Source organism: Phyllobates terribilis, unplaced genomic scaffold (genome assembly GCF_046119375.1).
Source record: "Phyllobates terribilis strain yellow unplaced genomic scaffold, ASM4611937v1 Scaffold_5__5_contigs__length_657084704, whole genome shotgun sequence".
NCBI lineage: Eukaryota > Metazoa > Chordata > Amphibia > Anura > Dendrobatidae > Phyllobates > Phyllobates terribilis.
Window position 1 is genome coordinate 610,836,137 of NW_027362765.1, and position 16,179 is coordinate 610,852,315.

The following is a 16,179-nucleotide window of genomic DNA, read 5'->3' on the forward strand; positions in this document are numbered from 1 at the left end:
TTTTGGTTACAATTCTTCCAAGAATATCATTTGTGGCCAGATTTCTCTGAACAGTAGATGGGTGTAGCTGGCTCCCTCTGGTTGTTGCTAGTTGTAGAGTAACGACACTAGTGATAAGATGCTCCACTTAATGAATTAAGCACAACTTACTCCAACATACACATCTTTAGGACTAGCATGCACAACACCTGTTTTACTAAATCGGGACATTTCTGTTTGTCATCTGCTAAATTATTTTATTTTTATTTTTTTTGGCCAACCGCTGCATCTACTGTCCTCCATGTTGCCCATTTCTTGGTGCTTCTTCAAAAGAGCTTGAACCTCACTGTGAAATCCCAGTCTGCCGTCAAATCTTTCCCTGGGAGATTCCTTGCTGTTGTGTAATTACCTTGTGTGTGTTGCTGTGTTCAGTCTTGCCAGGGTGTGTGACCTGTAACCAGGGCTGTGGAGTCGAAGTCGGTGTCCATTTTGGTGGAGTCGGTATAAAATGGACCGACTCCTAAAATATATAATAAATTGGGTAGAGTAGTTCAATGCCGTTTGTGGGGAATATTTTTTCATAAGAATTTGGGAAAGTTATGAAATGTCCTATAAATGTCTGTCCTATTCCTGATCTAAGGGTCTAGACTTTTAGCTGAGACAAATGTGTCCTACCGTAAATTTATCACTTAAACATGAGCCATGTATGAGGGAGTCGGAGTCATGGAAATTGAGGAGTCGGAGTCGAAGGTTTGGCTTACCGACTCCACAGCCCTGCCTGTAAAGTGAAACTCTTCTACAACCTCACCTTTTGTAATAGTTTCACTGTTCCTTACCCAAATGTAAGCTTCCTACTCAGCTGTTTCTGTTGTAGATAGTGACGGTTTTCAACCTAATATGTTTGTTATAACTGGTTACTCATACACCTGACTATAATCCTAAAAAAATCACTGACTTTGTGCAACTGTACCTAGCAGATGTGATCATGTTATGAAGGTAACGGGCGGTCGCACCAAATATTGATGTGATTTAGATTTCTCTCTTGTTCATTCACTTTGTATTTCTTAATTGACAAAAGAAACTATGAACACTTCTATTATTGAAAGCATTTGTATTTTGCCTGAAACATTTTCCCATACTATTTTTCATTTCTTTTGCTCATACCTTTTCATGTAGGATTTCCCCTCACTTGTGTAAATTAAACTCTTACATATATTTGTATATACATTTCTTATTTTAGTTTTCTCATTAACTTGTTCCTCGATCATTATTTTTAGTCATCATTATTGGGCACACTTATCAGGAGTCTCAAAGGTTGATATTGGACAAAACGATAAGATTTGGTTTTATGAGTCTTGTATCTCAGGTCACGTAGGCTCTAAGGGAACTCTCTAATAGGCTCACCTGATGGCTTTACTATGGTGACTGACAGCATATTATATGTATAGAATAGATTGCAAATCTGAACAACCAAAGTAGCTACTGTGTAATTCATATAGAATTTACAAAAAAAATATTAATGGGATTGTCGGGGCATACAATACTGACGACTTTTCTCAGATCTACGGCACCCCCACCAATCAGCTGCTACCCGTGGCGTCTGGGTGTAAACCTTAAATGGAGCTGAACAGCACAGCTGCGTAGAATGTGAAGTAGTTGCTGCAGAGCGCTGTAGATCAGCTGCGGGTCATCTGAATAGGAGCAGTTCTTCAATGGTTGCCACACATTAAATGGAGCTGTGCTGGTCAACTCCATTTTAAAGGAGTTGCTCACTGCTAGGACAACCCCTTCTCAATCTGAATGTTTGCCCAAATTAAAATAAAAACAGTTATACTCAACTATGGTGCCCGTGGCCATTCCTGCTGTGTCGGCGTTTGCGTTTCCAGGGCTCACCTGAGGTTGTTACGTCACATGAGCCCTGCTCCAAATCAGCGCCAGCATCAGTGTCCTGCCTTCGGACATATCAGTAATCGATAGGAAGTGAGGGCTGTGGCTGGCCGCTCACTTCCTTTTGACTACTCATATGTCCAAAGGTGGGCACAGTGACACCAGTGCTGATTGGGTGCAGGGCTCACGTGACGTAACAACCGCACATGAGCCCCAGTAACGTGAGTGCCTACACTGCCGAAACAGCTCCAGTACCGGAGGTGAGTAAAAGTGTTTTTTTATTTTAACAGGGGTAAACATTCAGATTGAGAAGGGGTTGTCTTAGTAGTGGACAAACCCTTTAATGTTTACTTCCAGCTGCTGTCGGAGCTAATAGCTGATCTGTGGGGATCCCAGCTGCAGAACCCCACCAATCTGATATTGATATTGTATGCTAAAGAAAGGTACTCAATATGCTTGTCATCCCATTTAAGGCTTATTACTTTTTTGTAGTTTGTTTGGAAGGAAAGAAACAAATGACTTTTCTGTTTATTGGAAATCTTTTTTCTTATAGCCAAGATCAGTTGATGAAATTAAAGGGGTTGTCCAGGTTATTCACGCAATTCTACAGTCACCCTATGTAACAGCGCGCACGTTGAGAATTCTCTTGTGCCAGCGGCAAGACCAAGTGGTCATGTGACTACAAGTATGTGATATGCATCCCCCCAGCCACATTACAACTAGACGTGTGCAGCCTCACTCAATACTAGTGAATTGTGAGGCATGACTAGTTGGAATGTGGTCAGGGGTATGCATACAACATACTTGTGGTCACATGACCACACTGTCGTTGCACTGGAGAAACCTGATAGCGTGCGCTGTGAGTATTCACTAGTCTGCAGTCACAAGTTTGATCATGTTGAACTGGTCACATTATGGAATAGTGGCTGCAGAGCTGAGTAAAATGGAATTGTTGTTTTTTTTTAATTTCTCATCTCCGTTGTGGATATATTAGCTTGCAAAATTTAGATTATAATTTATCTTGAGCCCAAGGGGGTGTTACCAAAGATTTGTCTCTGGGGTCGCGTACTTCTTCCATTGCATGACCTTGACCTATCATAATGGGCAGCAACACAAAAAAACGCGCCCCACAAATACTTAGAGTAGGTTTCTTAGTGTGAGACATGTAATGACAGACAGTTTGCTCTCCTCACTGAGCTGTGTGTGATTACAAAGTGCTAGAAGTTGAGGTTACGAATACCTTTCATCTCTCCAACCAGTATGAGGAAGGGGGATACTGCTTAGCATAGATTGAGATCTCGGCGCCCGAAAGCTTGACTCCCGAGATCTCAATCTGCGCATACGCCACCTCCAGCTGCCATTTTCCTGAAGTCCACTGCAGTGAAAGGCATGGGAAGTGGGGGACTCCTGACGTTTTCTGACAGCCAGGAGCCTGCCACAGCCTCGCACTACCAAACAACCCCTCCTCAAAGCCTGGGGCCCACAGCAGCAGCGACCCTGCCTCCTGGAACCCCATTCCATCCCAGCCGCAACACCTCCTACCCCTTCCCGTGAAAGCGTACAAGAAGACACACAACCATTTTATTAAAAGAAAAAAAATTACCTATTTTCCTTCCCAAAATTTGGGGTGTGTCTTATGGTCCAGTGCGTCTTATAATCATACAAAATATGGTGCATATGTATAACATGTTTAATATTTTCTTTGCAGAAAATGATCCACAGCCTCTTTCTTATCAATGGATCTGGTGACATTTTCTTAGAGAAGCATTGGAAAAGTATTGTGAGCCGTTCCGTCTGTGACTACTTTTTTGAAGCGCAGGAGAAAGCAGCTGATACTGAGAATGTGCCCCCAGTTATTCCTACGCCACACCACTATCTTATCAGCATTTACAAAGAAAAAATATTTTTTGTGGCAGTAATTCAGAGTGAAGTGACACCACTTTTCGTCATTGAATTTCTGCACCGTGTTGCGGACACATTTCAGGTAATCTTTTCTAGCAGAATTGGAGAAACACTGACACTGTTCCAGCAGTGTTGGCGGCGTTTGTTTATCATTGTCATGTAAAAAAAAATGATGTGAGGAGACAGTTTAGGAATCTAAACATAGGCAAAGCAGCATGGCCAGACTGTCTCAGTCCACATGTCCTTAAAGTGTGTGCAAAGCAGCTATGTACTGACTTTCAGTACCTGTTTACCTTGAGCCTTCCTGCCTGGTTCCGGTTCCCAAGACTACTTTTCCAGCATCGCTATATGACTATCGCCTTTAACATTGCATGCTATGAAGTTCTTAGAAAGATTAGTGCTTGCTTACTTGAGTCCGTGGGTGAGGGCTTTTGCTGACCCCCTAAAGTTTGTTCCCAGCATAGTTTGAGGGTGGACGATGCTGTTATGTTTCTGTTACACACAGTACATTCATTTTTGGACAATGATGGAACCACTGTACGCGCAATGTTCTTTGACTTCTCCAGTGCGTTCAGTACCTTATAGCCACTCTTACTATGCAAAAAGATGTTAACAAGGTGGAGGAATGAGAAATTGGATAACTGACTACCTGTCAGGCCACAGATTGTACAGATGGGATTGGTTGTATCTGGCAGATTATTGAGCAGTGTAGGTGGCCCTCCAGGAACGGTGCTGTCGTCCTTTCTTTTCACATGGTATGCAGCAGATTTTCAGTATAAATCTGATTTTTGCAACCTCCAAAAATTCTGCAATGACTCCGTGGTAATCGGATGCATTAGTAGAATATAGGAGGGTGGTGTCGGATTTTGTGGATTAGTGGCAGTCTAACTATTTACAGCTAAACATGAAGAAAACTAAGGAGCTGGTGGTGAATTATAGCAGGAGAATGATGGACTGTTCACCTGTCACTATTGCTGGTCAGGAAGTGGAGCAGGTTGAGCGTTACAAATATTTGGGGGTCCACTTGGACAGCAAACTGGACTGGAGGTGCCATAGAGAGAAGGAGATAATTTCTGTAGGAAGCACAGATTTCTTAAGGTTGTTTAATATTTGCAGCAAAATGTTAGACATGTTCTAACTACTGCCATCTTTTGTGCAATCATATGCTGGGGAAGTAGTATGTGGGTGTCTGATGCTAATAAGCTAAACAAGCTTAACAAGAAGACAAGCTCAGCTGTTGGCTGCCATCTTGCCACTTTTGAGGAGGTAGTGGAGGAAAGAATTCAGAAGTGTTTGTCAATACTGAGCAATAATGCACACCCATTATATGAGCTGTTCATGAGGCAGAGGAGCACCTTCAGTAACCGTCTAATCCTACTAAGGAATAAGAAGGAAAGATACAGGAAATTGTTCGTGCCGATTGCTATTGGAATATACAACAACTACCCAAGTGTGAAATTCTCCAAGTGACTGGTGTATTATTGGTGTTCTAATGGTATATCGTACTGACCAGTCCTGAATAGGAATGTATGAGGGCATACCTGCAAATTTCTACTGTTATGTTGTAATTCATGTCTATGTTCTGCTTCATTGATCCCCAGGGAAATTGCAGTATCGTATCGTCATGTGTCACGTGAGTTCTGCAGATAATCAGCGGCAGATGGCCAACTGTGGCCTTTACTATTCCGTTAGTGGACGTCCGCTCTAACAGAATATTGAGGAGCAGCAGCTGATCAGCAACTGCTGATTACCTTCAGCGCTGACAATACTTTAAAGGGGATTTCCCACAAACAAAAGTTCATTTTAATCAATAGATCTTGGAATAATAATAACTTCCACAATTGGATGTGTTTAAATAAAATGTTCTTGTGCTGAGATAATCTTATAAATGTGCCCCTGCTGTGTACTGTGTAATGGCTGTGTCTGACTGTGCTGGAACATGGTCTGATCATACCACAGCTCCTGGGCAGGGGAGGACGCAAAAGGGTATACAGATATTACTTCAGGGGATCACAGCTGATTCTTTCTTTGAAGTAAAACATTGTTTAAAAACAGGCAGTGAAATGTTTTACCTCACAGAAAAAATCAGCGGCCATCCCCTGCTGTCCTGTCTGTATCCTCTTTTGCTTCCTCCAGGGTCCAGGAGCTGTGGTATGATCAGAGCATGTTCCTGCACGGTCAGACACAGCCATTACACAGGGGAACATTCATACAATTATCTCAGCACAGGGACATTTCATTTAAACACATCCAATTGTGGAAGTTATTATTATTCCAAGATCTATTGATTAAAATGAATTTTCGTTTGTGTAAAAATTCCTTTTAGAGTAACATGCGAGTACTGGTAGACCTGGTGCCAAAATCGCTGAAAAGTGCGAGAGCAGAGTATAAGCTTTTCTTATGTTACTTGGGCGGACTCAGGCATTTAAGAAGCGATTGTAAAAGTAATGGACAACCCCTCTAATATTCTGTTTCAGGCTTCTACAGATAAGTGGGAGAATAGCTACATTCATTGTGCCTGTCACCAATTACATACAATCTTGTGACGTTCATTCAGTGCCATCACCTGCTGTGGGTTTCATATGTTTTGTGATGTCTCATATCTCTCTCAGATATCAGGGCAGATTGGGGGTGAGGGACAGCAATGTCAAGTATAAAAATGGCATTTCTATGGAGTAAATGTACCAAGTAACTTACTGTACCTGTTTTTATTAGAATGAATTCACATGGAGCAGACTGGTTACAAAAATTAGCAGAAATTTCTTCAATCTGCCTTGTGAGAATACAGGCAAATGCGAAACTAGGACATATAAAAACCTGCATCCGCTTTCTCCGCACTCCACATGTCTGTCCCTGGTCGATCAGATGAAACTGTTGTATCTGCTAACACAGCACCCAAATAGTTCTTCCATGCTGTTCTTTACCCCTCACGGATTTCTTGTGTAGTGATATGTGACCACAAGAAAACCTAAAGGAGTATTTCCATCCAACACATTTCTGGCAGATCAGAAGTTCACTCCATAGATGTCTGCTATATAGGAGTCCAGAAGTAGAACCTGAGCCCATAGGAAGAATTCAGTTAGCACTCCAGAGAGGCGGCCATACGGGCACACTGTAAACTCAACTACAATAGAGATTGCCAAATGTATAGACCTCCACCTGTCACTTATACAGTATACATGTTCCTGCAGTGCCAAACGGGTCCAGAGACCCAGATCTCCTAATAATATGTGAGACACAGCCATGCTGGCACGCCTCCTCTGTTCTCGGATATGGAAGCTACAGTCACCTACATACAGTTTCATCTGAAACCACATGGTTGTGGGCCACATTTGTCTCCTGGTCTGCAGGTTGTACACCTCTGCCCTACAGGGTGTGTGCACATGGACTCTCAAATCTGACAATCAGGAACCATAATGGCCTCTCCCCTGGGAAGTATCCTCCATCAGGGCCTCACGATAAAAGTTCACTGTGTGAAGAATAATACCGTTTTTTTTTTCTTCATGTTTTGATCACAGGCTGAGCTCTTCTCTTCACCTGTATACTAGTATCTGCTGTGGTTATGTAATATTATTATAACTGTCCGGCAGGATTACTTTGGAGAATGCTCCGAGACTTGTCTGAAGGACAACGTGGTCATTGTGTATGAGCTGCTGGAAGAAATGCTGGATAATGGCTTTCCTCTGGCCACAGAGTCTAATATTCTGAAGGAATTGATCAAGCCCCCTACAATCCTGAGATCCGTAGTAAACTCCCTCACAGGTGTGTGACAACTGTCCAGAACAGAATGTGCATTGAGACTTTAGAAGGCTTTATTAGCCAGGGTGGGGTAGAATGAATCCTGAATTATTCCTTCTATTATTTCACATTCACACTAGGATGCCATGTAGTTAAAGCACACACTACACAGAAATGCCTTTAATTCACTGAGTAATGTAGTCTCACCTCCACGCTCTATAGACAGCGGATGTGAGCTGGATGTGGACGTGTAAGAGGCTGCAGGTAAATGGTGACTTAGCAGATTGTTGAGCGAGCAAGCGCTGCTCTCCACGTGGAGTAACTGCAGCCATTACTAGTGAAGCGTGTGCTGGAAAGGACACGTCTCCAATGAGAAGTCTGCCTGTTTATTTTCACATCTATTACAGCATTTCATCACTTTACTCCATGTCCTCTGTTTGTTCTCATCGTGAAAGTTTCAATTAGTTTTTTTCTGGCTAAAAAGAGCATAAAAATAATCCAATTTTACTCCCACTCTAACCCTCTTTTTCTCCATGGGTGTTTTAAAACCATGGGAATGAGAACTCCAATGTAACTATGTGTCAGGCCCCATCCTCTAGCATCAAGTTAATAAACTGAAATCAGAGTGGCCGGCTATCTGAGCAGAAGTGACCAACCCCAGGCCAAATTTATTTGCATTTCTTCCCTTTGCTCCCTTGAATATTTCACTTTGATGATTTTTTTGTTGTTTTACATCCACCATCCAATTACAGAGATATGGGCCGTTTTATTTAACGCGCCCACAATATGGTATTTTTTTTTGTATGCCGAAAGGGCGTTGCTGACATGATTCTCTGGAGGCATGTCTCTAGATTGTTCTGCATCTTTACCTTGTGAGAACTCCCCCTCCCCCCTTCACACACACACATTTTGTAAAAAACGTATAAATTGGCACATTTAAGTGTATTAAATAGAAAGATCCATATCTCCAGAACTATATGGTGGCTATATAAAAAAAAAATGGAAAAGCAAAAAACAAAATGCTCAGGAGCAGCTCAAGTAAAATGTCAAAAACTGTACACTTATAGCAGGTCTTTAAAGAAGTTGTCCACTACTTTATATGAACCCCCCAGCGCTATCGATGGCCGCTCAGAGGCATCACGTGACCCGTCGCTGATGTCACGTCAAGTGAGACGTGACATCAGTGACGTGCTCCCTGCAGTGGACGCTGGGTTGTGGGCAGGGTTACCCCGTGCGTCACACCCAGCATTCACCGTGCGTTTTCTCAGTGAATGAGGAAAGGGAGAGCGCCGTGGATGCCGGGTGTGACACGGGGGGTAACCCCGTCCACAGCCTAGCAGCCACCGGTGGAACGCGGAAGAGGGACCCCCGGCTGCAGCCTGGACTTGTCGTGACGTCAGCGGATGTCAGAGCCGGCTGCAGCCGGGGGTCACGTGATGCCTGTGAGCGGCCAGTGATAGCACCGCTCACAGGCAGAAAAGGCACCACAAGGTATTTAGAGAAACACTTATGGGCCGTGAGGGATCATATAAACTAGTGGACAACGCCTTTAACTGTTTGTGCTCTCCTTCAATATCCTTATGTTTTTATTAAAAATTCAATGTTAATTTGTTTTTTCTTTTTTTTTTTCTTAGAAACAATGCCACACTTGTCCAGGGGCTGTCTGGTATTGCAGTGGAGACGAGGTAAACTGCAATACCAATCACAGCCCATGTTCAAATGTTACATTGTCTGTAAAAATAAACCTCTTTTCTACTCTTGGACAACCCCATTAAGTATGTCAGATTGCCAGGTTTTCATTTAAAATCTCATGTTTTAAAGGGAGCAGCAATATGGGGGAAACCTTGCCAACTGGACAGCTCTCAAATATACCATGGAGGAGAGCAGGAGTCAAGTACACCAACAATGAAGCCTACTTTGATGTAATTGAAGAAGTGGATGCAATCATAGACAAGTCAGGTAAGAGCATGTCTTTCTCCACTCTAATCATATAGTAAGGTTGAGTTCCCACAATGAGCTTTTAACACTGTGTAGTTTCACTGCACCAAAAATGCAGAGTTTTACAGTTCCAGTGAAGTGGATGGGATTTATAGCAATCTCATGTCCGCTCACCAGGTACTCCTAGAGCCTAAGACTGATTGTGGCGAAAACAACTACTATAAAAACAATGATGCAAATCGCCTCATATATGTGGTGCATCTGAACCGTTATTAAAACACTTAGGTAATTGACCAAGATATACAGCATTAATGTGCCAGATTGTTTCATATGTCAGAGAATTTATAAATGTTCGGAAGAAATGATAGTTGGACTGTCATCAGTGACTGGGAAAAATTCTAACATGGTAAAGGGAACGTGTCATCAGAAAACAAACTGCCGTTTGCCTCAGGTTATTATGTGAAATGTATTTTTAAAAATTTTTGGTAATGTTTTCTTTTTGTTATATGAAAAAAAAATCCTGCAGTTTTCACGCTGGCTTACTGGGGCTGTTCTAGATAAATACTTCCTGCTCTTTCAAGAAATACACACGTACATTTGCAGCAATAGACTCAGACTTTGTAATGAAGCATCTAACGAGTGGTGCAAATGTCACTATGAAGAGAGCGGAACTAGTGGGAGATATCACCTGCTGTGAATGGTGAATCATTGTAATTCTGTCTGTGATGATAATGAGTCTTCTGAAAAGAACAGAAAACATGTTGTTTTTTAAATAGGCAGTATAAAACTCTCTCAAGATTATTTTTTATTTGATAGATTGTGATATGGGAAAAAAAAAAACTAAAAATGTTTTTAAAACATCGCAAAAATCTGATGTAACCGCTTAGCAACCTGTGATGTATTATTCTGGCACAAGTCGCATCCGGGTGTATGGAGCAAGCTGAAGAGTGGGTTATACAGCCGGCATCTACCTATAGCAGTAGTGACCAGAGATGCTGTTGATCATTGACGGTGCAAGGACGTACTGGTCACCAGGGTGCTTGTTTGTCACCTCCCATCTCTACTTGCCCATGACACAGTCCAGAGAGCCAATGAGTTACCATGGTCTTCATCATTTTTAGCCCTCCTCTGGGGTTCATAGGTGGATTATTAGTAGCACTACACACTGCAATACTATAGAATGATCACAGATTCAAGGTCCTTAAAGGGGTTTTCCCACAAACAAAAGTTCATTTTAATCAATAGATTTTGGAATATTAATAATTTCCACAATTGGATGTGTTTTTTTAAATAAAATGTTCCTGTGCTGAGATAATCTTATAAATGTGCCCCTGCTGTGTGCTGTGTAATGGCCGTGTCTGACTTGGCAGGGGAGGAAGCAATATAGGATACCTGTGGTTGTCTTTGCCGGGATGCTACGAGTGCCACCCAGCGGTCGGCGCTCATAGCAAGTGAGCCCTCATGCCCTGCTGTGTGTAGCACAGGCGATCGGATGATTGTGGCTTCTAGTCACCCATGGAGACTATTGAAGCCAGTGTAAAGTAAAAAAAAAAATGTTTTTAAAAATATTGAAGTATAAAAGTTCAAATCACCCCCCTTTCGCCCCATTCAAAATAAAACAATAAAAAAATATCAAATATACACATATTTGGTATCGCCGTGTTCAGAATCGCCCGATCTATCAATGTATAAAAATAATTAATTTGATCGGTAAATGACATAATGAAAAAAGAATCGAAACGCAGGATTACGTTTTTTTGGTCACCGAAACATTGCAATAAAATGCAATAACAGGCCATCAAAAGATCGTATCTACCTCAAAATGGTATGAATAAAAATGTCAGCTCGGCGCTCAAAATATGAGCCCACACTCGGCCCCATATTCCGAAAAATGGAGACGCTACGGGTACCTTTTTTTTTTGCAAACTGCAGATTTTTTTTTTCACTTTCATAAAAAAGAACCTATACATGTTTGGTATCTATAAACTCGTATTGACCTGGAGAATCATAATGACAGGTCAGTTTTAGCATTTAGTGAACATGGTAAAAAAAAAACAATTGTGGAATTGCACTTTTTTGCAATTTCATTGCACTTTGAATTTTTTTCCCGTTTTTCAGTTCACAATATAGTAAAACCCTTGGTGTCGTTCAAAAGTACAACTCGTCCTGCAAGAAACACACCCTTGCATGGCTGTATTGACTGAAAAATAAAAAAGTTATGGCTCTGGGGAGACAGGGAGCAAAATACGAAACGCAAAAACCCAAGGTGGTAAAGGGGTTAATTTCAATTGCCCCAATTTCAGTTCAAAATAATGACATTTTAAAAACATATTTGATATTTTCGTGTCCACCACACCTGATGCTCTTAAAAGGTAAAAAATGTAGCTGTCAGAATTACCAAACTTTCCCAAAAGATGCATAGAAGGCGATCAAAACTTGTATCTACGCCCAGAAAGAAAGTTATCCATCAAAACTACAGCTCCGCATGCAGCAAATAAGCCTTCACACAGCCCTACTTTTCGGAATAGTTTTTCAATAGTAAAATGTATAAAGAATCATAAATGTAATATTTTTGTATTCGTGCTGACCTGGAGAATCCTACGCCAGGTCCTTTCTACTGTACAATGTACATGAACACAGTAAAATAAAATCCCATAAACACTGCAGCAGTAAAGGTAGTTTGTGTGTTGTTTTTTTAGTGCTTTTGTTTGTTTTGTATCTTTCCCCCCATCCTTTCACCTTTGGAATGTTTTTCAGTAAATTTTATTTTTAAATAACTAGTATCATCTACAACTCATCCCACATAACAAGCTCTTACACACCTTGTCAATGGAAAAATAAAAAGTTATGGCTTTTGAAAGAAGGAGGGGAAGATTGGAATTGCAAAAACAAAAATGGAAAACTGCTAATCATGAAGGGGTTAAACAATAGCTCACTTTCTAATGACACGTTCTCTTTCCACTCACCTCTGAACTCTCCTCACTGCATTTAATCTAGGTATGCTTAGTGACTTTTGTACTGATTAGGTAACAATCTCATTTTACTGACTCGTTCTCTGCTATATGGTCGTACATTCATAGAGGCTTTTATTGGCCTGGAACCTGCTACTATATGCTATAAAATATTTTACAGCATTCAGTACTACAGAGTAAGGTGCATTTGTCAAGTTGCCAAAAAGCAACAAACTTAGCTTAGTAACAGCCGTGAGAATATGCAATGCACATTTGGAAAATAAAAGGCACATTGTAACTGAAGATCAGTATAAGTAAAGTATTAGAAAGCTTCTCCTTCATTAGAGGGTAGTTAAAGCGGTATTCCCATCTCCAAGATCCTGTCCCAATATGTAGTAGGTGAAATAATATTAGCAAATACCTCCAATTAGAAATGTAGTATAGTATTCTTGATTAACTATGCCACTTACACTGTCCATACAGCCCATACAAAACTTCTAGATATAGCCCAAGGTGGCACTTAATCCTTAAAGGGGTATTACCCTTCTCCAAGATCCTATCCCAATACCGTATTTTTCGGACCATAAGACGCACTTTTTTCCTCCATAAAAATGTGTGATGTGGGGGGAGCGGTATCGGTGGAGGAGCGGGGAACAGGAGGCAGATGCCGCCCTCAGCAGCCTACACTGTCCCCGCTGCTAAAGAAAATGAATATTCACTGCTCCCCACCCCATGGGGCGTGGGGAGCACTGAATATTCATGCTCCTTAATAGCGGTATACAGTGTAGCCGCGCTGCGCTGCTGCTGGCTATCTCCTATGCCCGCTGTTAAAGGCATGAATATTCAACCTCTCTCCACACCCATGGGCATGGGGAGGGGGTGAATATTCATGCCCTTTAATGAGGGGGCACAGGAGATAGCCGACAGCAGCCGCAGCACGGCTCCGCTGTGTGCCGGCTATGAAGGAGAGTGAAGTCACTGCTCCCCGCGCACACAGACCCGGCGTGGAGAGCAGTGACTTCCAGCAGCTGATCTCTCCTTGTGAGCCGCGCATGGTAGTGACGTCATGCGCGGCTCACAGGGAGAGATCAGTGCAGGCAGACCGGACGCAGCACTGGAGGAGAGAAGAGAGGTGAGTAGCAGTGTTTATTTTTTTTTAATGTGCAGCATGATGGGGATTAGGGGGACCATGCATACTAGGACAGGGATTAGGGGTGCCATGCGTACCAGGACAGGGATTAGGGGTGCCATGCATACCAGGACAGGGATGAGGGGTGCCATGCATACCAGGACAGGGATGAGGGGTGCCATGCATACCAGGATAAGGATGAGGAGAGCCATGCATACCAGGATAAGGATGAGGAGAACCATGCATACCAGGATGGAGGGATGCCAGGCATACCAGGATAGGGTGGGGACCACATATTAAAGGAAGGGGGCGGCATATATACCACGATGGGGGATATTGTCAGAATTGGGGGACATTACCTTATACCAGTGTCAGCAGAAGACCCCCTCCCTCTTAAAAGTGCATCATGACCACCTTTTTTGCTTAAATTTTTATTTTTTTATTTTCCTCCTCTAAAACTTAGGTGCGTCTTATAGTCCGAAAAATACGGTATATAGTAGGTGTAATAATAATAATATTAGCAAATACCTCCAATTAGAAATGTAGTATAGTATTTTTGATTCGCTATGTCTCTTTCCTCATGTGTAGGTAATACAGGACCTTAGGTATCCACGGTTACGACCACTAGCAGCTTGTTAACTAGCTGTCACTTTATCAGTGGTCGTAACCATGCATACCTAAGGTCCTGCAATGCCCTGCACATGAGGAAAGAGACATAGCGAATCAAAAATACCTACAATTAGAAATGCAGTATAGTATTTGCTAATATTATTATAATTTCACCACTACATATTAGGATAGGATCTTGGAGATGGGAATACCCCTTTAAGGATTAAGTGCCACCTTGGGCTATATCTAGCAGTAGTGTATGTGTTGTATGGACAGTGTCCTTATGTAATGCATGTGATCGTGGCTGAGTCCACGCTATTGTATACTATTGTATAGTACATAGTAGATATAGAGGTTATCCCCCTTGTCATAGGATACGGCATAACTTCCTGATCGCTGGAGATCTGATGGCTTGTCTGCCCCCACTCATTCTTAATGGGACCTCCGGAGATGACCAGCTGAGCGCTGTGGTGGGCTATCAGCACTCCCATAAGAATGAAGGAAGCTGGATTGAGCACTGTCCCATTCACACAGAGCTTTTCAGAGATGTGTGGAGGTCCCAGCGATCGGGCAGTTATTCCCTATCCATGAGACAAGGGATATCTTCTAAACTTTAGAATAGCCCTTTTAATACTGTTCATACATATTTTCTGCATTACAAATAATTGCTCTCATTTGCTGGTTACTTACCCATCTGTAGGAAAAAACATGTATTATGTGACTGCAAAATTCTACCAACTATACTGGCTTCTACTAATCTGTCAAATTCAGTATGGTACAATGTAGTGTCAGTCTATGGCCATAAATGAAGTTATCTGCTAGTGCAGAAACCTTTAGAAAACCATTATAGCTGATTGTTTCTTGTGGCCCGTGTTGGCGGTCACCATAATGGGCACTTAATATTGACTATAAAGCTTATGTATTCACAATGTGCACCTCACTATAAAACTCTGAGCAGTGTATAATGGGCAGTAAATTCTGTGTACTGCTTCCTCCTGCAGGTTCCACTGTATTTGCAGAGATTCAAGGAGTCGTTGATGCTTGTGTTAAACTGACCGGGATGCCAGATCTCACGCTATCCTTCATGGTAAAAATACATTAAAATACTTTGTTGTGACAGAGTTGCTAAGGATGCCAAGTGGAGCCAATGAGAGGCAAGGTGGCATTTTGTTTTTCTGGCGCTTTGTTCCAATGATAAGCAGGGGCAACCACCATAGGACCCCCGACAGCCCAGCTTTCAGGGCACTTCCTTATAATGTGCCTGCAGCGTCTAAGATCACACAACCCCTTTATACTTCTCAAGAGTATTACTCAGGGGAAAATTGCTCCCTTAGCCATGGTATGTGAGGCTATGTGCCCACGTAGCAGATTTGATGCAGAGCGTTTTTGCCTCTCTCTGGCAGAAAAAAAACGCATGCAGATTTACATGCGTTTTTTCTGCCAGAGAGAAGCGTTTTTACATGAGTTTTTGCATGCGTTTTTTCAAGCAGTTTTCCAAGCGATTTTCCAAGCGATTTTGAGCATCACTTGGAAAAGTGCTTGACAAGTTGGTCACACTATATAAATTCATGCAACCGGTATGGATTTATAATGTGTGAATAACTGATGCTTTAAATGCAGCAACTATAGTAAAAAAAAAAAAAAGAGAATTAAAAATAAAAAAAAACCTGTATACTCACCTCTCCAGTCTCCTCCCGGCGGCGATCCTGCGATCCTCTCTTCGGCGTCCCGCAGTGTACTGTCAGGACCTGCGGTGACGTCATTTAGTCAGCTGATGGTCACGCGACCATCACCTGACCGCCGACGTCAGCGGTCGCTTGACCATCAGGTGACTAAATGACGTCACCGCAGGCCCTGACAGTACACCGCGGGACTCCAAGGAGAGAGGACGTGGCCGGGAGCAGATTGGGGGCCACCGGAGAGGTGAATATACAGGTTTTGTTTATTTTTAACTTTATTTCTTTTTTTCACCGCGTGGTAGCCGGGATGAGAGGAGTTGTAGTCTCCTCTTCATCTCGGGTACCACACGCACCGCGATTACGCTGC

The 16,179-nt window shown here is 42.3% G+C and overlaps 1 protein-coding gene across 2 annotated transcripts in view; it reads left to right on the forward strand.

Moving 5' to 3' along the window:
- AP3M1 (adaptor related protein complex 3 subunit mu 1) overlaps positions 1 to 16,179 on the forward strand; it is a 71,999-nt gene that overhangs the window by 28,752 nt on the left and 27,068 nt on the right. For both annotated transcript variants that reach the window (XM_073686075.1, XM_073686074.1), the window contains exons 2-5: positions 3,575 to 3,850; positions 7,359 to 7,530; positions 9,328 to 9,465; positions 15,135 to 15,220. In XM_073686075.1, the coding sequence (XP_073542176.1) occupies positions 3,578 to 3,850; positions 7,359 to 7,530; positions 9,328 to 9,465; positions 15,135 to 15,220 (669 nt within the window). In that variant the 5' untranslated portion in view covers positions 3,575 to 3,577. The remainder of the gene's footprint in view (positions 1 to 3,574; positions 3,851 to 7,358; positions 7,531 to 9,327; positions 9,466 to 15,134; positions 15,221 to 16,179) is intronic.